Raw genomic sequence first — 23,478 nt, forward strand, 5'->3', positions numbered from 1 at the left:
GGCGGAGGAGCTGGATAAACTCTCTGGGAAAAGAAGCAGACCGCAGCTGTCAGTGAGAGTATGGTAAGCAGTGGTATGGCAGTTACAATGTAGTCGTGACTTACAGCCAGCCCACTTTCCTTTCTTCTCCCTGAAGACATATAACATTTCCTGTCACTGTCATTCCTCTCAAATGTCTCATTCCATGAGAGGGCAAGGGCAGTCGAACTCCCAAAGCTGAACTATGTGTAGACTGTCTCCAGTAATTTAATGGTAGCTACTGCACTGGAATAAGGACGCAGATTCTGGATCACACATTGATGAGAGACCAGGCATTAGGGAAGATGCAGCAGTTAGAAGGCCTGTGCTCAGCCAGACCGCTCAGGAATGCATAACACATTTAGATACGGTTGGTATGGTACCACAGTAGGTGGTCCCAGTCGCTTGGAACGCCTGAGCTGAACTTTCATATGTACATTCAGGTGTAGGTTCAGATCTGGCTTCGGGTGTGTGCAGATTGCAAGTTCTCCTTGTGTTCAATCCAAAGACATGTGCCAAAGAAAGCAATGGTACCCGCCCTTCCTCGTTTCTAAACCCTCCTTTACAACGAAGGGTGGTAAAGGAGGGTTCAGAAACACACACGTGGTTGCTATGAGTCGAACGTGACTTGATGGCACTGATCCTACCCTTTACAAGTGTGTGGTTACTTACTTCCTTTGCACTTAGTTGCTGCTGTTTCCTGTGGAATCTGAGTAGAAGAAAGGTCATGTTTAATTCATAGTGTTGGACAAGGTGAAGGATTAAGTCTTTATAGGGAGCCTGAAATGTTTTAAATGGTGGCCAGATCATCGTACTGTAGCTGACTGGGCTAAAGGCCGTTGCCCTCCCTCTGTGAAGAGTCTTGCTCCTCAGTCAGTCATTCTGTGAAATATATCATTATTTTGACAGAATGTCAAATGTTCTAGTGTTCATGGAAATGCCAGCATGTGAAATTTTCTTTGCATGTTGTGGATTCAAGGAAAAAGTGGTCAATTTCTTTCTTTTTAACTCGGAAAAGAAACAGCAAGGTAACGAAATGACGCGGTACGGTTTGAGTTATGTTAATGTTTTAACCTGTCATTGTGAGTCCAACTTTGAGGACCCTTCAGTTAGCTCAGAACTTCCCCTGAAGACTGTGGAGCGTATGTTGGGGGGACAGGAAGCCTCCAAAAATGGAGAGGGGAAGGCCATGGAGTACTCCATATACTATTTCCTGGAAGACTGGATCCCTCAGATATGATGGCTTCAAGCTCATTTGGTGTGGGATGTGTAAGAGGTGAAAGGCCACTTGGCGGGAACCGCGTGTTGTGGGCGCTGGCCGTCTCAAACATGACAAGAATGCAGCTTGTCTGTTTCCCCAAACAAGATGGAGAATCCCACCCATCTCCTTGCGTGTTTTTGAGGAAGAGGACATATCCCAGTCATTGACCTGCACTCCATTTCTGCTCATTAGAGCCCAACAAAACATGGCACATGGCGCATCAACTTCACCAGGTGTTCTCTCTGGTGCCTATTCCCTTCTCTGACAGATGTTCTCTCTGGTGTGCATTCTCTACTCTGACACGTGTTCTTTCCCCGCTTCTCTGCTTTAGGGGCCACGCTATCCCCACTGCTCCGACCTGCTGGTTGTGTCCTCGGGTTGATCTTATTGTGGTCGTCTTAGCATTTGAGATACATCCTTCAATGTTTGTCTTTTTTAAATTTATGAAACGTTTGTATTTGCGCAAGAAAATTATTGAGCGCTGCTGGCACAGTGACGAGGGTGTAGGCATTCTGTAGGAAAAGTGCATGCCTTAAAAGGCGTCTTTCCATATTCCATATTCCATGGTCACAGCTGTTTCGAACTTCAGAACGGATAAGCTAAAAGACAAAACAGAGGACGCCATCCTTAAGTAAGGGGTTTTGAGCTAACCTTCACTTGCATTCACACTTTTTAGCATCAACACAATTATCTGTGGAGTGATTGTCTATCAGTTCGCTTGATGAGGGCAAGGAAAGCAGAGGACACCACACATTCCTCTAAAGTACCTTACATTGTTAGTCTACTTACAATTATTTACCAGTTTATACAGGTGGGTAGTTTTTACAGGAGCAATTCAGGGTAAGTACTTTGCTCAAGGGTACTACAGCTGCAGGTGGGATTCAAACCTATGATCCTTGAGTCCAAGGGCAGCAGTTCTAACCACTACCCTACCAGCAGCCCCTCACATGCCCATGCTTCACACACACAAACACCAACCCCAATTCCTCTCAGCAAGTAGGCTTGAGAAAATTGTTGACAGAATGAAGTTGTGTTTATAAAAAACAGGAAATGCAGGGATAAATCATCGTTCTCAGTTCTGGCCCGTCACTTTTTTTTTCCCGAAAACAACATCATCATTATTTGCTGAGTTTATATTTGCATCTCATGTAGTCTACCCTTCAAATGTGGATTCTCTGGTCATCTGCACCTGCAGCAGTTAATAGAACACAAAAAATAAGCTTTTTTCTTTCTAATAAATCAAGTCCCCAGGAGTGGGGTGACATATTACATTTTTTGTTATTCAGTGCTACATGAAAATGCTTCTTTTCTCTTTCTCATTCAGTGGAATTTCAGTACCTTGGGCCCCTTCTTTACCTGCTTTCACTATTGGGGAGATGGGAGAGCCTGGAATTTGAACTTCATAATAAAACAGGCGGTCGGCCTCTCAGAGGGACATGGGCCAATGCATGTAACAAGCGCCCGCAATAGTAAACGTGTCAACAGGAAATATGATGTATGATATGATATATGATATAATATAGGATATTCACCGGCAGTGCAAAATTTCATACGCACAGTGCCAAAACACGCAAACACACACTGTATATGGAAAACACAAACAAACCCAAAACATAAAAATGCAGGAAGTACTGCATGAAGCAAAAAGCGGTCAAGTTCTTCCGGGGCATCTGTGAATGAGCGATGGCTGGATACAGTCCCAGTGTGGACCCAGCGGAGGAAATAGAGACCCTGTGATGATCGATAAAGGAGCTCTGCGTGTTGGGAAAGACGTGCAAGGGGCAGCAACAACGGGAGGCAGTTTGAAACACGGGACCCGAGAAGGAAGAAGGCAGCAGAGAAGAGGAAATTAAACTCTTGGGAGCTGTGGAAGAGGAAGAACATCTGGGGGTCTTAGAATGACCCGCCAAATGCACACCCCCTACCTGGGCACCAGCGGTTAGTGTCCGGTGTGCCAGATCTGCAGCAGTTAGATGTGTTTTGAAGGGACCACCCTCCCAAATCTTGCTAGAAGAGTGTGAGAGGAGAATAAGAACAGATATAGTCATAAGCAGAAAGACCTCCAGTGGGAGAACAACGCCAGCAGCTTTGATCAAACAGGAACCCTTTCTGCACCTTGGGGGTCCAAAAATGGGAGCCTTTATCACCAACTCCAGTGTACCATGGTGGTGGAGAGGTAAAGACTCTGCAAGAGCAGGCACAGAGGAAAATACAGTCACGTTTGCTTCTCAAGAGGGTTTGCCTTCATTCTTTTTTCACTGCTTTTTTTAAATTGATTTTATCCACTTTTGTCAAAGTAGTGTACAGATAAACGGTCCACCGAGGGAAAAAAAAAACATCCACCCACATAGAGCGAAAGCTCAGGGTCAAAAGGTTACAATTTATCACAGGTGTGATCATGGAGCACTTTCTGGTAACTTCCAGAAGGGTGTCAAGTCCATATTCATGCAAATCATGTGCAGATTGTCATTCAAATGAAATTTTGATTTTTCTTTTTTTTCAAATGTAGAGGCTGTATTGTCATGAACACAAAGCAGATTTCCTGCATCTGGACATGTATGTGTCATTAGGTGGCGTCTTACAGGCAAGCAATCACAGTAGACCTGGGCCTGTCTTCTTTGGATGACAAGAAATGGGAGAGGCCGCCACCTGGTGGTGCTGAGTTACCACTGCATGGAATTTACTATTTGTGTATTTAATCTAGTTTCTCACTGAGCCCAGACCATCCCAGTGCACTTAGTGATAAAACAGCAACGAAGTTTAAATGCTGAACGCTCACTATTTCTGACATTTCTTTTGGAGATAATTTTTTATGTGCAGCTTGTTTTACAGGTAGGCGGTTATATTGTGGTGCCACAATTTGAAAGTGTTCCGGTTGGTCAGTTGTGTGAATGTGACCTGTAAATGGTGAGTCTGTATGAGCCATGTGCCTGGAAACTATCCAGGTTTTATACTTTGTTTTATATCTCGATGTAATAAAATTACTTCTGTCTTGAAATACTAAATCACAACTGAAGTTTATGTTTTCATAATGGCTATGGTTTGTTGTCTGTACAATGATAAAGTCTTATTTTGCTTTTGTGTTGCCATGGTTACAGGGCCAGCCAGGTCCCCTTGGACCCCAGGGTAATGAGGGCCCCCCAGGGCGCATCGGAGAACCTGGAATTCAAGGACCCAAAGGAATGAAGGGCAATCCAGGCATCAGTGGTGTACCTGGACCAAAAGGAGCTGTGGTGAGAGCCTGCTGGGCCTACAGAATGAGAGTGGGGTAAAATGGGTAACATGGGTGTAAAAACAGGTGTAGAGTGTTGCAGTGGGTTTGGGGATGGATGGGTTTGTTGCAGATGGGTTTTCGACAATCTGGGTCGTTCATATGGGTAGAGATGAAGTAGCGGGTGGTGACAGGGTTGGGACGGGGTTAGGTGTGGGAATTGGTCTGTGGAGATAGTGATAAATGTGGTAAGACTGGCGTGTGATGCTGCGGACAGGAGGGTATGTCTTGTCAGCGGAGGGAATGTGTCTGTAGATAGCGATGGGGCTTTAACATCACCAGCGCGCTAAAAAAACTTTCAACTCCATCTGCAGGGCGCAACTGGTGTGCCTGGTTTTGCTGGACTGGACGGTATCCCTGTAAGTAACATTTTAATTGTACAAGTATGAGTAACAATCAGGAACACATAAAGGGTCAGTGAGATATAAATAAAAGACCATGCACTGTACAAGTACACAGCCCTTCCTTCGCTCTTTTACAGTGTCGTTCAGTCATAGCTTAAACTGATATGTTAATAAAGTGTTACATGTGTTACAGCATTTTTGCAGACTGTGATCAGCTTTACCTGGGTATGTGTCTAAAAGGAGGCTTTCGTACCTGTGTCTTTCCAGTGTCCTCCACCTTCACGCTGCGGTCCAAATACGTGCCAGTGACTCTTGATCTCTATAGCTTCCGTTGCGTGTCATTGCAGGGTCACCCAGGACAGGCAGGGCCAAGAGGGAAACCAGGTGCCGACGGCTGTAATGGAACGAAGGGAGATGCGGGGTTGCCAGGGGTACCTGGCTTTAAGGGCCTCGCCGGCTCCCCAGTACGTATCTGAATGAAAACCCTCTGTGGATCATAATCCATAAGATTAAAATTTACTGGAACAGTGGGAAGACTTAGTAAATACAAAAAAAGTGACACGGACACTAATAGTGACTCTCTCCCACCTTTTCTTTGTTCAGGGTATTCACGGTGTGAAGGGTGAGAAAGGAGACCCCCTGGAGATTAGTGTGTATATGGAGCGGTTCAAAGTAAGCGGACCCGGAATCCGGAATCCTCCCTGACCCGATTCGGTGTGCTCAGTGCTGCTCATGGGTGAGAATATCCCGGACTGAGAGACGTCTTTCTGCTCTCTTTCAGGGTGAAAAAGGTGCCGACGGATTCCCAGGATTTATAGTGAGTTTTCCGTTTCCCTCGGCAGCTGATATGGAAACACATGCAAATTCACTGATGTGTGTGTCTCTGTGTTCCTCGCTCTCAGGGTCCTCAGGGCAGCCCAGGTTCGATGGGCCCGATGGGCTTTGTCGGACAACCGGTGAGCAACAACTCATTAATCGCCTCTTGACTTTGACAAATCCACTATCTATGATTTGTCCCGAAACACTAACCTTTTTTATGATTTTTATTGAATTATTTTATAGGGTCCCCCTGGTTTCCCTGGACCCAAAGGCCCACGAGTAAGCCATTTGAAACCTCAGCTACAGCTAAGAAAGCTGTTCTGGTGCTGAAGTATACTTACTGCAGCCGACCGCTGATTTTATCATGGTTTTTTGCCTCTTCTTTAGGGCCCGATGCCACGGATGCTGAAAGGAATCAAAGGAGATGCTGTATGTTGTTATTCGAACCTGATTCCTGTCTTATCTCTTCAGTGTTGTAATTCTCAGCTGGAGCCCATCTCTTGTGCAGGAAATGAATCTTAGTTGAACTGTGTCTTTAACCACAGGGAGACGCTGGAGACCCAGGCCCCCCCGGGAACTTCACGTCCACGTTCCCCCACACCTCTGGGAAGCATGACCTAAAGGTGAGTGTCTTGTACGTGTGCTCACTGGTACGTTACCAGCAAACTACTGTCTACCTGTGAACATGATGACTTCAGGAGCTGAACAATAACCGTCCACTTTAAAGAACCACTTGTCCTGATCATGGTTGAGCCTATCCTGGAATCACTGGGGGGGTGCGGTGGCGCAGTGGGTTGGACCACAGTCCTGCTCTCTGGTGGGTCTGGGGTTCGAGTCCCGCTTGGGGTGCCTTGCGATGGACTGGCGTCCTGTCCTGGGTGTGTCCCCTCCCCCTCCAGCCTTACGCCCTGTGTTGCCGGGTAGGCTCCGGTTCCCCGTGACCCCGTATGGGACGAGCGGTTCTGAAAATGTGTGTGTGTGTGTGTGTGTGTGTGTGTGGAATCACTGGGTGCAAGGCTGAGGGCAGTTACACCCTGGACAGGATGCCAGTCCATCGCAGAGTAGCCACACACACAGTTACTCACCCATTCACACACTATGATCAATTTAGAGACACCGATCCACCTGAACTGCATGTCTTCGGACTGTGGGAGGAAACCAGAGCACCCAGAGGAAATCCCTGCAGACACAGGGAGAACATCCAGATTTCACACAGACCGAGCACAGATCGAACTCATGTTCCCTCACACCACCCAGGCGCTGTGAGGCAGCAGTGCTATTTGTCGTGGTTCCATAACAACTGTAATTCATTCATTTCCTGTAGTCCCACAACATTCAGGTGTGCTGTTCTCTCAGTTGTACTGGTGGACATGTGGCTGCAACAATTCAGCGAAAGGATTCTTCAGCTGGAACCCATGTCAATTAATTTCAGTTAACAACCATCAGTATAGAAAGTATAAAAGTACATGAACCTGACTCTGCTTTTACCTGCTTCTTTCATTTAAATAGGGGAGCAAAGGAGAGAGGGGCCCAAAAGGTGAACATGGAGATTTGGTGAGTGAGCAACACCACCTGGTATCTTCTTGTTACCCTCTGCAAATAAGTGCCCAACTGGTAACATGGTGGTTAGCGCTATTGTCGTTGGACCTTAAGGTTGCAGGTTTGAATCACACCCTTAGCTATAGTACTGGTGAGCAAGGTACTGACTCTAAATTACTCTACTTGCTCTACCAGGGACAGTGTAGTGGTTAGAGCTGCTGCCTTTAAGCCCAACGGTTGCAGGTTTGAATCTTACCTCTGGCTGTCGTACCCTTGAGCAAGGTACTAATCCTGAATTGCTCCACTAGCATTACCTACCCATGTAAATGGGTAAATCCATTCACATTATAAGTCTCTTTAGAGAAAAGTGTCAGCCAAATAAATAAATATAAATTACTATAGTAGAATTACCCAGCTGTATTAACGGGTAAATAGTAAGTACCTCAATACTGAAGTTGCTTTGGAGAAAAGTGTGAGAAAAATATAGGTGCCCCATGACTCCTTGGTTATCCCTGTAATAAAATACTGTGTGCCTGGTTGTCCTGTATAAATTTCGATTCTGTGTCCATTCGCTCTGAAAAGCACTCTGTCTAGTTACCGTCTGTAAACCAGTACCATGGGTTTCTAATTATGTCCAGCAAAAAGTACCCCGTGACTGTCCAATATGCTGAGTTGTGTCACTGCTTGCTTTCTGATCACTCAGGCCGATAACAGAGGTGAAACTGGTGTCATGGGATTTCCTGGTCTACGGGTCAGTAATGTGTTCCTTTCACTGTGTTTTTACTTGCCTTTTTGGTTTTGCTGTCTTCTTTGTTAATACTTTTAAAATTCCTGCTGTTTTTTCCCTTCAGGGACCCTCTGGTATCGATGGAGAGCCTGGAACGAGGGTATGTCGGCCTGAGGGTCACTTTAACTACTCTACCTGTCAATACTGCCACCCGGTGTTTCGTTCGCTCATTCTGGTTCTTGGATTGATTCCGTGTCCCATCATCCTGAATCTCTGATGGAGCGGGAATAGAAACATGGGCTTAAAGAAGTGGGAAATGAAATGCAGGTCTGACTATGAGAAGATGCTCCCTAGGAAGGACATTTTGACTGTTCTGTCCATTCTTCTGTCTCTTCAGGGAGATCCAGGGGAAACAGGAGTGCCCGGAAGGAACGGAGTCAAGGTTTTCTCGTACTATTGAAATATCGCTTACTGTTGCTTATTAAGATTTCCATAACTTCAGGTTTTCTCCTTATGCATCTGGACATCTGTCTCATAGAGTGTTGCCTTGAGGTTTTGCCTATAAATTCAGCCAGAAAACATTTGAATCTTTCTCCATGAGAGTAGGACATGCACCCAACTGGCCCTCTAGAACCACCAATGCTTGTAACTGTGCATCTCATGCTGGTGAATGATGCTGATGTTTAGCTGGGTGGAGCTGATTGGGGTTCCATTAACAGTGTTGGATGTGTCCAATTTTTCTAGGGTGAAAGGGGAGAACCAGGAGACGTAATATTGCTGGGGGGTTCTGGAAGAGGTATTTGTATACGCACCTGAATACACCCCTTGCATTTTCTTAAGCAAGTAAATATCTATCTACTGCTCTTAAAGCACTGCTGAACAGTGTGACAGCAAGAGTCTGAACCCGCAAATTTTTGGTATTTGTGAGTGTAGCTCCTTAATCATGTGCTACACGCTTGGAGGAAGCACGTTCTGAGATTTCTACTTGTTTTGGTCCCACAGTCGGGCCACCAGGACCTCCAGGAGAACTTGGCCCCGAGGGGCCACCAGGGGACCAAGGTGTAAAGGGTGACCAAGGCCTCCCAGGACTTCCAGCCCACTTCACTGAACAACAGCAAAGTAAGAAAAGCACAGGGCCTTAGTGTGGCCTCCCGCTGTCCTGACGTAATATTCATCATGTTTTTATACCACCTTTCTCATCCTAAGCTTACCTCTTTGGCCCGACCGGCTCTAAGGGCATAAAAGGGGCCAAAGGACTACCGGGTGAGCCTGGAGAACCTGCTTCAGTCTCTGGGCCACCAGGTTTGGACGGGCCGCCTGGATTTCCAGGACCACCAGGACAGAAGGGATCTTGTAAGCAGATAAGCAGATAAGAGAATCCTTCCTCTGTAGGACCTTTCAAGGGTGTGGAGTTCATGTGATTCTTGTTGCTGCAGGGGCGATCGCACGTCAAGGGCCACCAGGTGGAATTGGACGACCGGGACTTGCAGGGTTAAAAGGTCAGAAAGGTAAGTGCTGCGTTTCCAGCATCTTTGAGAGACGTCACCAAACACTGAAACCAAGTTCTGGTCTGGTTCTGTGTAGTCTTTGCTCAGTTTGTCTCCCATGGGTTTGTCTCACCAGGTGATGCAGGTCCCTGCCAGTGTCAGGCTGTCGAGTCCCCTGCGGGATCCCCTGGTCCAGTGGGTGACCAAGGTCCACTAGGAGTGGCAGGAGAGTGGGGGCAGCCTGGAGACTTAGGGCTCCCGGGACCACTGGGAGATCCTGGACTCATTGTAAGAGACAGGCAGCAAATGTTCCACTATTTAACTGTAACAGGATCCATAAATATATGGACACAATGTGAGGACAAAACTTTTTCTATACAGAAAATAACAACAAAAAAACAGGAAACAGAGATATGTTAAGTGAGGGACAACTGTATGATGAAATATCTATTTTCACAGCATGCCGCCTCTTCAAACCCTCAAGAAATATATTCATAATTCAGTTTGTTTGCAAAGCCAAAGTTACTTTTACCACAAAGTTACAGTCAGTAAAGGCTTAGGTTCTGTAAAAAAGCTACATAAAAATACCCTAAGATGTTAATGAATGTCAAAGAGCATTAAAACTTTTTAAATGACAGAAAATTAATTTCCACAGGCTCCTAATGAATCTTGACAGATAGTATTGTGTTAAATAAGTTCTGGCCATTTTTTACTTTTATTGTCTACATAATCAGGTTATTAATAGAGACATCCCTTGATTACATACAGGAGTTTTGTAAATGTCTCAAGCAAAGTTATAGCATGTTTTAAAAACTAATTTGTCTTTTTAAGAAGCTACATTAAAATTAAAACTAGTTTTAAATGACTGAGTGTAAAAATATTTTGTCTTCTATTTAGTCAGAGGCGTTCACTGATTCATCCCTTGTGCACCATAACACAAGCCGTAAATACTGTGGAAACGAGTTGTTCTACTACCAAGTAACATTACTGTTGCTTTGGAAAAGACGGATTTTAGAAAAACAAAAGTGAAGAGTAAGGGTTAAATGTAATTTCTGGTATTTTTAATAATTTACACTACGGGATGTTTTTTCACTTTCGAGTCATGTTACCTGCTTCACGCATCTTAATTCATTAAATAAAAAACAGAAACTTTCTTGGCTCAAGTGCTGTTGTTCGGCTGTGATGCTTTATGATGCTTTATGATCTCCCTTGGACCCAGTGACACATTACTTGAGACTGGCAGGTGCCCGGCTCATCACTGAGGTGTCCCTTCAATATCTCCTTCCTCCTTCTGCAGGGTTTTCCTGGTAATCCAGGCCCTCCTGGACCCAAGGGCAGGAAAGGGGAGATTGGAGTAGCCACCCAGAAAGGTACTTCCGCACAGTGGGCTTTCAGCGTTCCTTACATTCTATATAACTTTTGCATTTGGTCTCTTTCAACGGGCACCTTGCTTCAGACAGCTGGTCCATGGTTTTGTAATCATCAAAGACTTCCATTTGGTTTCCTCACAGCTCCTGTAAGACACTCGAACCCTAGCATAAGGGTCAATTCAGACAAGCTGCATTGGGATGTCTTTGAAAACAATAAAGCTGAAGAATGATATGTGTATAAAATTTTCCCATGACCAACATCGACAAGCAAACAAGCAGCCATCTTCAGATTATGTCGGAAATATTATTTTTGTTCTTTATTTAGCTGAAGCTTTTGTCCAAGGTTAAAACAAGCCACCAATCCATGTGTCAGGTGAGTGACTCTGTTGGTGTTCCTTAGGATCTGTGGGTGACCCAGGGGACCCTGGCGTGCCAGGTGAGCCAGGAGAGAGGGGTCAGCCGGGACTTGCTGGTCTTCCTGGACCGCCTGGGTATCCGGGCCCTTCTGTGAGTGTTGTTCTACTGTTGTCCGTGATGCCAAATTACCGTAGTGTACATGAAACATAACACTGTGCGTGAATCAGCCTACTGAGAAAAATACACTGCAGAGAACTGTGCAATAATTTTTCTAGAATCAAGAGACTTCTTTTTTAATTTATTGTTTGGAAATTTCCAAAGGTCTCCTTGCTCTATCAATTCCATCTCACGCACACAGTCTGAAGCCACTTGTCCTAAGTGGGGTCGCGGTGAACCAGATCTTAACCCGGCAACACAGGGCACAAGGTTGGAGGGGGGAGGGAACACACCCAGGATGGGACACCAGTCCATCGCAAGGCACCCCAAGTGGGACTCAAACCCCAGACCCACCGCAGAGCAGAACCTGGCCAAACCCACCGCACCGCCACACCACCCATGAATGCTGTCTCATTTTGAGTAAATCAGTGCTTTCTGTTGTTCTGAAACTTAACCAGCTTCCTCCAGTGTTTTTCATTTATTAATATTTATTACTTTTAACAATTTAAATACAACCATTTCTGACAAACTGGTGTTAATTCGTTCTGTGAAATCATCCTATTTGTCAAATTCCATTACTGAGCTGATTGAATTGCAATTATTGCTTATGGAAAAAAATAATCAATTAAAATTCATTCAAATACCAAAATAAAAGGTATTTCTCTGCATGACCCTCGCAATGCCAACATATCTATAATATTTGTAACAAAAAATAGCATTCTCAGCTTGTCTTTTAATGCTATTTTTTCATTTATTCATTCATTATGAATAAATGTTTGGTCAATTCAGGGTTAAAAAGTGAACGTTGAAAAATCATTGCCTACGTCAAGGGTGTGAAACGTACGATCCACATGTGAAATGTATAAATTTTGAGGAAGACGGTGGTTTTTTCCATTGTATGGGGCTCTTATCGTATTGTAATAAGTCTGACTCTGTAATTTATCTGCTTGACTTTCACTTTTGCTGGATAGCCAGGTTTATCCTACAGTCTACTGTACGTTTAGAACAGGAAGGCTTAAAAGAGTCTGTATGTATCTGTCTGTTCTTTGGATAATATTTTAGGGGGACAGGCCAGTTGGACCCAAAGGAGATAAAGGTGTCCCAGGGATTTCTGGTGATCAAGGCTATCCTGGGCCGCAAGGAGAACCAGGTCGGGCGCTGAGTAGCGAGAAAGGACTGTCAGGTGTTCCTGGAGATCCGGGATTTGATGGTCACAGAGGTGCTCCAGGTCCCCAGGGCCCTCAAGGTTCGTTCATTATTTTTATAACGTGAAGACAAAAATCCATTTATAATTTAACTGGACTCTTTTGGTCAATAACAACAACCCACTGTCCAATGATCTGGTGTTACTGCTGTACATCACAGCGGTTTGTAACAGCAAACCGCTTCAGTTTTGATGATGTAATGCTTAACAGCAGGTCTTCAACTGGCCCCAGCCTTGCACCGGCAACATGATGGTGCCCGAGGGAATCACTGACTTCCTTTGGCGCTCTGAGTACCATGCTCATGTCATTGTGTGCCTGTGCTTGCACTAACGCTGGTCTTGAATGGCCTTCCTCCCTCCTTCTCCCTCTCTGTCTATCTACCTTGTGTGCTGCTGGAAGGAGGCTGTGATCTGGAAGGAGATGAAGGACAAAAGGACGTAGCAGGTAGTCACCACCATGTGGGACAAGCTTTCACTGCTGTTATGACATAAGAGCACTCTGGCATCTTCTGTCTTCACACTGTTTTCTCCTGGCACAGCTTCACTCCTGCTTTATCATAGTGGATGCAAATAGCTTCTGCAGTGGCATCAGCTATTATTTGTGTTTAATTCCTCATTGTAAACCTGAAGTCAGGCTTTATGTCACCACCTTGGCCACAAGGTTTTCCATACCGAGTAATGCGATGTAATTGAGGTAACAGCCCACCAGCAGAAACTCTAGCGGCTTTCCTGGATGTCACGTTATTACTGGAATGTTTTTGCACTCACAGAGATAAATGGCAAACTGCTTATCAATTATGGCCATGCAGTGTGGTAAAACAGTCATTCTGTATCTAGTATATTTAAGAAACTGTACTCATGTGCTATCGCAGGAGAGTGTGAACCAGTGCTAGGGCCACCAGGTGAATCTGGACTTCCTGGATCTCCTGGACTGGATGGTTTCCCAGGTAACAGAACTGATAAAATTTCAGTCATCTATCCAGTGTAAATAAAGTATGTTCTTTAGTGCAAGGACTGGAAATATTAAGATTTCAGAAGAAACTAAAAATTAGTTTTGATACTGATATGGATTTTTTTTTGTCACAGGTCAGCCTGGTCTTAAAGGAATGCCTGGATTGCCTGGGGAGGAAGGGGCCAAAGGTGAAAGAGGAGAGCAAGGAAATGGAGGGGCACCTGGGGTACCAGGTAAGTTTGGCATCAAGTAACACTGCAGCACATGAGAAAGCCAATGTTCTCTTGACCCAAGAACCAGCGCATTTGTCACAAACACCTGCAACAAGGGCAGCAGTCAGTGTTTTAGCAGACTGCAGTTGGTACTGTAAAGTTCTGGGACTGTGATGCTTTCTGTTCCCATTGGCCTCTTATGAAAAACATGATTTCCAAACAGAGGTCAATAAAGGTGATAATGTGAAATTTTAAATGTCTCCTTATACTGTATGTCTTACAAGTCAGCCTTTTCCTAACCTTTGACCAGGTTTAAACAGCCTCATTCCTCTGCAGGGTTTGTAGGGCCTCGGGGTGGTGAAGGTGAACCTGGCTTCAAGGGACAGAAAGGTGCGTTCGGTGTCCCAGGTAGGCTAGGCCGAGACGGAGAAGTTGGACCAAAGGGTCTTCATGGTGAAATTTTTGGAGCATCACCTGGGCCACTTGGAGAACCTGGTCCTCCTGGACTCCAAGGGAGTAAGGGCATCACTGGAGACCCTGGACCTCAAGGATACCAAGGTGAGAGACAACATCAGACTGGCTTGTAAAGTCTCAAGGTCATGGCTTTGTTGAAACACCTGTGCTTAGCTTCCATAGATGTCTCTGGTTTCATATTTCAGTCCACTAGGTGCACTGGAGCAACCAAGGTGTTCTGTGTGATGCACTTTACATCTCATTTTGATCACAGGGAAGGATGGCATGCCTGGTATCCTTGGGCCAAAGGGTCAAATGGGTTACCCAGGCTTGCAGGGAGAAGTAGGGAAAATTGGCCCACCAGGACTGTATGGTTTCCCTGGAGCACCTGGATATAAAGGACCCCCAGGCCCTCAGGGGGTAATGGGTGAATCAGGTGAGATGGATGCTATTGTCTTTATTGTACCTGTTAATGTGTTGTTTAATGTAGATGGTATCATTATGAAGAGTCCTGCTTTTCTGCTTTCAACAATAAATACAGTAATTTATACTTAGTACATGCCCCTGACATGTAGCAATTTTTAAACAAAATGCCACACCGTGGGTTGCTTTTGATAGGTTTACCTGGAGAAAGAGGACTTCAGGGTGACCCAGGGCCACCTGGTCCAGTAGGGATGAAGGGCTCGCCAGGAGAGGTTGGCAGCTGGGGTCCAAAAGGTGGTGATGGGGAATCTGGAGATCCGGGAGAACTGGGAACTGTTGGCTATATTGGTGTTACAGGACTCAAAGGTTCGTAACTCCTTTCTTGGAACTCCGCTACTGAAAATACCGAACAATCACAATTGTGTCATGAAGCTACTCCCCGCCAACCCTTTTGATTTTCCTGCACAGGTGCCAAAGGCTCACATGGCATGACAGGGTTCAAAGGAATGCAAGGCCACAAGGGCCTAACAGGCATTTTAGGGCAAAAAGGCGACATTGGTTTACCTGGGATCCCCGGAGAGAAAGGACTCATGGGGATGGAGGGTGAGAAAGGTGAGTGAGACGTCTGATACTAATGGGAAGTATTCTAGTTCACTTACCAGCATTTGTTTTGTGATTCAGTAAAGTATAAATAAATTTGGCATTTTGAAAAACCCGCTTCCCGGTTGAAGGTCCAACTGTTTGAATGTGTGCGCACACTTCAGGTGATCGAGGACCTCCTGGTCCTCCGGGACAGAAGCCATATATTCCAGTAATATATAAAGCCAAGATGAAGGGGGACAAGGGTGACCATGGGTTCCCAGGAGACAAGGGCTTCACAGGGCCCAGAGGTAAGAAGCTCCACATCAACTCATGTATTTTTCAAGAAGGTCTGCATAACTGAATAACATATTTTAAGCACAGGTCAGGAAAGTCACCGGCTTCATGAAGGTTCTGAGCATTGCACACTGTTACAGTGTGAAACAAGGTGTCTCACACTGTTTCAGCCCGCTGCTGTGTTTCACAGCCACAACCCTAAAATACTGACAGTGATACTAAGAAGTATTCTGTAGTTTGAGTAGTAGCTTTGCTATGAAGAGTGCAAGTTAGAATAAGTGCTTCCAAAGTGGTTTCAGTTTGCGAACCAGAGAAGAGATGACACAGGAAATGAGAAACCCCGCACCTTTTTTACGGACCCCAGGCACCAAAGGATCTCAAGGCATACCTGGCTGGGCCGGTTCTGACGGCATGCCAGGAGACCCCAGCACCGAAAAGGGCGTTCAGGGTACTCCTGGGGCAGAGGGTTTGCCAGGCTCCAAGGGACTGCCAGGACCACCAGGTTCACCAGGAATCAGAGGTTTTCCCGGTATGCCTGGTCCCAGGGTGAGTAGTGGAGTCACAGGCTTGTGGAACATCTATGGAAACACAGATCGGGTTTGGGTTGCCTTCACATAACTGCAGCAACTGACTCTTACTTGTTTTTTGGCTTCAGGGGGATAAAGGAACTGTGGGGGCTTATGGTCCAACAGGGGAACACGGTTTGCAGGGAAGCAAAGGTATGTTGACCAAAGACAAAGATATTTTTAGGGTTTTGGCTTTTTTTTTTCTGAGACAACAGGTAGTGTAGAAGCTGAAGTCATTACCTTGCTGTTGACAACTTTGGGTTTCAGTCCTTGATCTTGCTCTACACCTCCGTGAACTGCCACCTTACCGTGGTGGAGGGGTTTGAATGCCTGAATGAGTCCAGGAGCTATGTTGTCTGGGGCTATACGCCCCTGGTAGGGTCTCCCATGGCAGACAGGTCCTGGATGACAGACGAGACAAAGTGCGGTTCAAAAACCCCTTATGAAGAAAAAATCAAGGCTTTCGTTTACCCCGCCCTGTATGGGGTCACCGGGGCCCCACCCTGGAGCCAGGCCTGGGGGGGGGGCTCGCATGCGAGCGCCTGGTGGCCAGGTCTATGCCCACGGGGCCTGGCCGGGCTCAGCCCGAAGCCATGACGTGGAGCCGCTCTTCGGTGGGCTCACCACCTGCCGGAGAAACCGTAAGGGGCCGGTGCATTGTGATTTGGGCGGTGGTCGGGGCTGAGTGTCCGGCCGACCCAAACCTCGGGCGCCAACTCTGGCTTTTGGGACTTGGAATGTCACCTCACTGGCGGGGAAGGAGCCTGAGCTAGTGCAGGAGGTTGAGAGATACCGTCTAGATATAGTCGGGCTCACTTCCACTCACAGCTTGGGTTCTGGAACCACTCTTCTCGAGCAAGGGTGGACTCTCCACTATTCTGGCGTTGCCCAAGGTGAGAGGCGGCGGGCGGGTGTGGGCTTATTAATAGCCCCCCAGTTCAGCCGCCATGTGTTGGAGTCTACCCCGGTGAATGAGAGGGTCGTCTCCCTACGCCTTCGGGTCAGGGAACGGTCTCTCACTGTCGTTTGTGCTTATGTGCCTAGCGGCAGTGTAGAGTACCCGGCCTTTTTAGAGTCCCTGGGGGGCGTGCTGGAAAGCGCTCCCACTGGGGACTCTGTCGTTCTACTGGGGGACTTCAACGCCCACGTGGGCAGCGACAGTGATACCTGGAGGGGCGTGATTGGGAGGAACGGCCTCCCTGATCTGAACCCGAGCGGTGAGTTGTTATTGCATTTCTGTGCTAGTCGCGGTTTATCCATAACAAACACCATGTTCATGCATAAGGGTGTCCATCAGCGCACTTGGCACCAGGACACCCTAGGTCGGAGGTCGATGATCGACTTTGTAGTCGTTTCCTCTGACCTTCGGCCATATGTCTTGGACACTCGGGTGAAGAGAGGGGCTGAGCTGTCAACTGATCACCACCTGGTGGTGAGTTGGATTCGATGGCGGGGGAAAAAGCTGGACAGACTTGGCAGGCCCAAATGCATAGTGAGGGTCTGTTGGGAACGTTTGGCGGAGGCCCCTGTCAGAGAGGTCTTCAACTCCCACCTCCGACAGAGCTTCAACCAGGTCCCGAGGGAGACTGGGGACATTGAGTCCGAATGGACTATGTTCCACACCTCCATTGTCGGGGCGACGGTTCAGAGCTGCAGCCATAAGGTCTCCGGTGCCTGTCGCGGCGGCAATCCCCGAACACGGTGGTGGACACCGGAAGTAAGGGATGCCGTCAAGCTGAAGAAGGAGTTCTATCGGGCCTGGCTGGCTCATGGGACTCCTGAAGCAGCTGACAGGTACCGACGGGCCAAACGGAGCGCGGCTCTGGCAGTCGCCGCGGCAAAAACTCGGGCTTGGGAGGAGTTCGGTGAGGCCATGGAGGAAGACTTTCGGTCGGCCTCAAAGAGATTCTGGCAAACCGTCCGGCGACTCAGAGGGGGGAAGCGGTGTTCCACGAACACTGTTTACAGTGGAAGTGGTGCGCTGCTGACCTCAGCTGAGGATGTCCTCGGGCGGTGGAAGGAGTACTTTGAGGATCTCCTCAATCCCTCCGACACGCCTTCCGTAGAGGAAGCTGAGGCTGGGGACTTGGAGGGGGACTCGTCCATTACCCTGGCTGAAGTTGCTGAGGTAGTCAAAAAACTCCTCGGTGGCAAGGCTCCGGGGGTGGATGAGATCCGCCCCGAGTTTCTCAAGTCTCTGGATGTTGTGGGGCTGTCTTGGCTGACACGCCTCTGCAGCATCGCGTGGAGTTCGGGGACGGTGCCTCTGGACTGGCAGACCGGGGTGGTGGTCCCTCTTTTTAAGAAGGGGGACCGGAGATTGTGTTCCAACTACAGGGGGATCACACTCCTTAGCCTCCCTGGGAAAGTCTATGCCAGGGTACTGGAAAGGAGAATCCGACCGATAGTCGAACCTCGGATTCAGGAGGAGCAATGCAGTTTTCGCCCTGGCCGTGGAACACTGGACCAGCTCTATACCCTCACTGGGGTGCTGGAGGGTTCGTGGGAGTTTGCCCAACCAGTCCATATGTGTTTTGTGGACCTGGAGAAGGCATTCAACCGTGTCCCTCGTGGCATCCTATGGGGGGTACTCCGGGATTATGGGGTTCGAGGCTCGTTGCTACGGGCTGTTCGTTCCCTGTATGACCGGAGCAGGAGCTTGGTTCGCATTGCCGGCAGTAAGTCAGACCTGTTCCCGGTGCATGTTGGACTCCGCCAGGGCTGCCCTTTGTCACCAGTTCTGTTCATTATCTTCATGGACAGAATTTCTAGGTGCAGCCAGGGAACGGAGGGTGTCTGTTTTGGTGGCCGCGAGATCTCGTCTCTGCTTTTTGCGGACGATGTGGTCCTGTTGGCTTCATCAATTCAAGACTTGCAGCGTGCACTGGGGAGGTTTGCAGCCGAGTGCGAAGCGGCGGGGATGAGAATCAGCACCTCCAAATCCGAGGCCATGGTTCTCAGTCGGAAAAAGGTGGATTGCCCCCTCCGGGTTAGGGGGGAGTTGCTCCCTCAAGTGGAGGAGTTTAAGTATTTCGGGGTCTTGTTCATGAGTGAGGGAAAAATGGAGCGGCAGGTTGACAGACAAATCGGTGCGGCGTCCACAGTAATGCGGTCATTGTACCGGTCTGTTGTGGTGAAGAGGGAGCTGAGTCGTAACGCGAAGCTCTCAATTTACCGGTCGATCTATGTTCCTACCCTCACTTACGGTCATGAACTCTGGATCATGACCGAAAGAATGAGATTGCGGATACAAGCGGCAGAAATGAGTTTCCTCCGCAGAGTGGCTGGGCGCACCCTTAGGGATAGGGTGAGGAGCTCAGTCACCCGGGAGGAGCTCGGAGTAGAGCCGCTGCTCCTCCGCATCGAGAGGAGCCAGTTGAGGTGGCTCGGGCATCTGTTCCGGATGCCTCCTGGATGCCTCCCTGGGGAGGTGTTCCGGGCATGTCCCACTGGGAGGAGGCCTCGGGGCAGACCCAGGACACGTTGGAGAGACTATGTCTCCCGGCTGGCCTGGGAACGCCTTGGGGTTCCCCCAGAGGAACTGGAGGAGGTGTGCGGGGAGAGGGAAGTCTGGAGGACTCTGCTCGGACTGCTGCCCCCACGACCCGGCCCCGGATAAAAGCGGAGGAAGATGGATGGATGGATCTTGCTCTAATACCCTTGATTAAAGTGCTTAGGCCGAATTTCTCTAGTAAAAATTACCCAGCTATATAAATGCTTAAATTATTGTAGGTAGCTTAATATGAAACCTTAACATTGTCCTACGTATAATACGCCGTATAGGTAAATGGTCAATGACAAAGCAATCATCAGGTCACTAATTAATTTTTATGACAAGAAATAAGAACGTACTGTTGGAGTGTTATATGATCTGTATCAATAATTTTATTTTAAATATTGAAACTGCTTGGGGGTGCGGTGACGTAGTGGGTTGGACCGGGTCCTGCTCTCTGGTGGGTCTGGGGTTTGAGTCCCGCTTGGGATGCCTTGTGGCGGACTGGCGTCCCATCCTGGGTGTGTCCCCTCCCCCAAAAGGCCTTATGCCCTGTGTTGCCGGGTAGGCTCCGGTTCCCTGCGACCCCGTATGGGACAAGTGGTTCAGAAAGTGTGTGTGTGTGTGTTGAAACTGATATTGACTTGAGCTGTAGTCAATGGTCAGGTACAGAGGTATTTACAGTCTCCTGTGAGCTTAAAATGCCTGAGTATGTGCACTATTACAGGTGATCCTGGCACTGTCATGAACATTCCTGGCTTTCCAGGCTTAAGAGGTGAAGATGGCCTATCTGGCCTGCCAGGTGAGTTATTAAAACATGGATTTGTTGTGCAGTAACTCTTTTTCTGTACAAACCAATACGTAAAACAAATTGTATACTATCCAGTAATTTATGCCATCATGATTGCAACTGTTGCTCGAGTGTTTCAGAGAGGGACAAGAGACATACAACCATTATGTTTCGCTGGGGTAGGTAGGCTATGTGCTATCAAGTTAAAGTCAACTTCTCCCATGGTTTTCAAAGTAAGGGACGTTTTAGAAGTGGTGTATCATTAAACTGTAGGAGGAAACCCATGCCAATACGGGGAGAACATGCAGACTCCACACAGTCACCAAGTTTTGACCCAGATCAACAGCCTCGGAGCTGTGAGGCACCAGTGCACCATGTACCCTGCTGTACCGCGTTTTGTTTCACTTGTGACCTATTTATCTCAGTGCAGTTGATTATTAAGTACAAAACGTTTGGAACTTCCTTTTTATTTTGACATTCAGTTGGATAGTCTGTTGCGAAGATCTCGTTACTGTGCGAAACATTTCCCCATACAGGTGCCAAGGGAGAATCTGGCCAGCCAGGAGACCGAGGCAGTGCAGGTTTTGATGGCATCGAGGGCAGGAAAGGGGAGTTGGGAACTCCTGGCTCAGAGGGAATTCCTGGTAAGACTTTACACCCTATTTGTTCTTATAACCTTCCTATCCCTGCAGTAAGACAGTTCATGTCATTAACGTATTAATATTATTATTTAATTTCTTAATACAACTTTACAGGTGGTCCTCAACTTACAACGGGGTTCCATTCTGACCACCTTGTCATAGGTCAACTGTATCATGTCACAAACCCCCTTATACTGTCATGTATAAACTGTAAGGGTATATACAGTAAACACATAACATACATGAACACTATGTTGTACATATAATAGGGTTTTGTTATAGTTTTTATAGAAGTTTTTTATTACTGTATTTATTTTTTTATAGTATCATTTCATCCTGCACCGTTATTTTCTCTTTCATTTCTTAATCTGTTTTTTTTTTCCACTTTTTCTTTTCTACACCACCAGAATACTTGCGTTTCTCTTGTCATCCAATTGTAATTGTAAACTAAAAAAAGTCATTTGAAATGAGTCACAAACAAAACGTTTTTGTGAATAAAACACAGTCACTGATAGACACAATGAGTCATTAAAAAATATGGGTGCCTTGCAGCAGATGTTCAATCTTAAAATCAAACATTGGGCCTTAAATAAAATGATAAAGTTGATGAGACAGCCATCATAACTACAGACTGTTATAAATTGCATATGTTGGTAGATGACCCCCTGTATATTACCTAGCTGTGAATTTTAGCTATGTATACAGCTAAATATTTTAAATATGTTTCATGTATAAAGTACCTTCTTGGATACAAACTAAAGCTTTTCCTCACATTTGCATTTCCTTAACTATTGTCCTCCCAAAGCTCTTATGTCATGACTACAGACCACAGCGGTATCCTTTCTGGGATTTTTTCAGGCTCTAAAGGAATGAAGGGCTTCCCTGGGAACCAGGGAGAGAAGGGTTTCCCTGGGTTTCCAGGACAACCTGGGACAGATGGGGCATCAGGCCTTCCTGGACAGAGAGGTGAGAGGCACTAGCTGATGTATAGAATGTGTATGGAGAATTACTCTGCATGATTTGCCTGTTGTATTGAGCCAGTGTATGAATGAGCATTCCTCACTCTTGTATTACAAATGAATGTTTTCTTTTTTGATGGACTAAACTTATCCAGGTGTTATCACACAGCTTGTAGTTTTACATTTCTGTGCAGCTCTGTGAAGTCGCCTACCACCTTTCAATTGTAATTCTGGTTATTAAAGTTCTACAACAACCCTCACGAACACATACTGAGAGACTAGGATGATTAATTATATGTGACAGCTGCAACAAGTATAATATGACTGCAATGTATGTCTTTCCAGGTTTTCCCGGTCTCAAGGGTATTTTTGGGTTGCATGGCTTGAAAGGCCAGAAGGGCATCACTGGAATCCCAGGTAACTTCCTTCAATCTGGTCATGTCGACAGTATTTGCTCCATTGAAACATGGACCGGCGTTTCTTATTGATATGGCATACAAAAAATAGGATTTTTCACTGTATTTCAGCTGGGTGCTCGGTACCCCAAGTGAACTTGTCCAGTATATACGAGCTGTTGGTAAATTTAGTCAGACATTCTTCAGTCCTCATTCCATTTTACTGGTTCTTTGGAACAAAAAAAGTGGGAGAAGAGTCAGTGCAAATAAGATGACTGATGATGTAAAAAACAATGGTTTAAGCTTTTACATACTTTTTCTTGTCAGGATTGGATGTCGAGGGAGCTTCAGGTTACTCAGGAGTCAAGGGCACGAAAGGAGAATCTGGAATCCCAAATACAGAGACTGGACTTCCAGGACTGCTAGGTGAAAAGGGGCCTTTAGGAGATTATGGTTAGTATCTATACAGCATCTGCTTGATGTTGCTGCCCAAGTTCAACACAGTGGAGGTGCACCTTTCTCTACCTTCTTTCAGCCTCATCTGGGCATTGTCCTGAAGAGCTTTGGATAACACAGCGAGGGGAATGCCTTACGTTTTGTTTTTTACACCCTTCTCAGGTGACCAAGGTCCAGCTGGACCCCCAGGATTCCAGGGGGCCCCAGGACCACCGGGTACTGAGGACCAACAGGGCTCCAGTGGTGATTCTGGCTTCCCAGGGCCAAAAGGATATAAGGGTAGGGATAGTGAACTTGTATTACTTCATTCCTGCTATGGATATGGAGAGTAAATACCAAATTGTATATAGATGTGTATATTCTCTTACATTAACCTGGCCTCAGTGCACAATGTTACATCGGTTTAGTTCACTAGGCAAAAAAGGCTTTATTAATCAGAGAGATTTGGTAGGTTTTCTTCATTTTAAGGATTGCTGATGTGACATCTTTCTTTGTCTTGCTATACAGGTTTTCCTGGTACACAAGGTTGGCCTGGGATACCATCACCAGTAGGTGCAAAAGGAGAGCGTGGTCTACCTGGACTGTTTGGGTTGCCAGGTCTGAAAGGCCTCCAGGGAGACCAAGGGCAGCAAGGCATCTCGGGCCCAAGTGGAGTGACTGGGGTCAAAGGTATGATCTAGGAATAGTCTCCCTTCCTTGAGTTCACTTG

At 46.7% G+C, this 23,478-nt stretch overlaps 1 protein-coding gene across 2 annotated transcripts in view; it reads left to right on the forward strand.

Moving 5' to 3' along the window:
- col4a2 (collagen, type IV, alpha 2) overlaps positions 1-23,478 on the forward strand; it is a 56,290-nt gene that overhangs the window by 28,894 nt on the left and 3,918 nt on the right. Inside the window, exons 5-42 of one of the 2 annotated variants that reach the window (XM_018749987.2) lie at positions 4,378-4,512; positions 4,865-4,909; positions 5,242-5,358; positions 5,498-5,566; positions 5,676-5,711; positions 5,797-5,850; positions 5,957-5,992; positions 6,101-6,142; positions 6,259-6,336; positions 7,223-7,267; positions 7,956-8,003; positions 8,104-8,139; positions 8,377-8,421; positions 8,724-8,775; positions 8,982-9,098; positions 9,186-9,332; positions 9,416-9,487; positions 9,603-9,754; positions 10,764-10,836; positions 11,237-11,343; positions 12,412-12,595; positions 12,954-12,998; positions 13,426-13,500; positions 13,640-13,738; positions 14,054-14,275; positions 14,445-14,606; positions 14,789-14,959; positions 15,062-15,205; positions 15,358-15,483; positions 15,834-16,015; positions 16,125-16,188; positions 20,256-20,330; positions 20,855-20,962; positions 21,818-21,925; positions 22,264-22,335; positions 22,641-22,766; positions 22,932-23,048; positions 23,277-23,438. In XM_018749987.2, coding sequence (XP_018605503.2) covers positions 4,378-4,512; positions 4,865-4,909; positions 5,242-5,358; positions 5,498-5,566; positions 5,676-5,711; positions 5,797-5,850; positions 5,957-5,992; positions 6,101-6,142; positions 6,259-6,336; positions 7,223-7,267; positions 7,956-8,003; positions 8,104-8,139; positions 8,377-8,421; positions 8,724-8,775; positions 8,982-9,098; positions 9,186-9,332; positions 9,416-9,487; positions 9,603-9,754; positions 10,764-10,836; positions 11,237-11,343; positions 12,412-12,595; positions 12,954-12,998; positions 13,426-13,500; positions 13,640-13,738; positions 14,054-14,275; positions 14,445-14,606; positions 14,789-14,959; positions 15,062-15,205; positions 15,358-15,483; positions 15,834-16,015; positions 16,125-16,188; positions 20,256-20,330; positions 20,855-20,962; positions 21,818-21,925; positions 22,264-22,335; positions 22,641-22,766; positions 22,932-23,048; positions 23,277-23,438 — 3,748 coding nt within the window. The remainder of the gene's footprint in view (positions 1-4,377; positions 4,513-4,864; positions 4,910-5,241; positions 5,359-5,497; positions 5,567-5,675; positions 5,712-5,796; positions 5,851-5,956; positions 5,993-6,100; positions 6,143-6,258; positions 6,337-7,222; positions 7,268-7,955; positions 8,004-8,103; positions 8,140-8,376; positions 8,422-8,723; positions 8,776-8,981; positions 9,099-9,185; positions 9,333-9,415; positions 9,488-9,602; positions 9,755-10,763; positions 10,837-11,236; positions 11,344-12,411; positions 12,596-12,953; positions 12,999-13,425; positions 13,501-13,639; positions 13,739-14,053; positions 14,276-14,444; positions 14,607-14,788; positions 14,960-15,061; positions 15,206-15,357; positions 15,484-15,833; positions 16,016-16,124; positions 16,189-20,255; positions 20,331-20,854; positions 20,963-21,817; positions 21,926-22,263; positions 22,336-22,640; positions 22,767-22,931; positions 23,049-23,276; positions 23,439-23,478) is intronic. The other variant, XM_018749988.2, reaches the window with a different exon arrangement.

Source organism: Scleropages formosus, chromosome 1 (assembly GCF_900964775.1).
Source record: "Scleropages formosus chromosome 1, fSclFor1.1, whole genome shotgun sequence".
In the NCBI taxonomy this organism is placed as follows: domain Eukaryota; kingdom Metazoa; phylum Chordata; class Actinopteri; order Osteoglossiformes; family Osteoglossidae; genus Scleropages; species Scleropages formosus.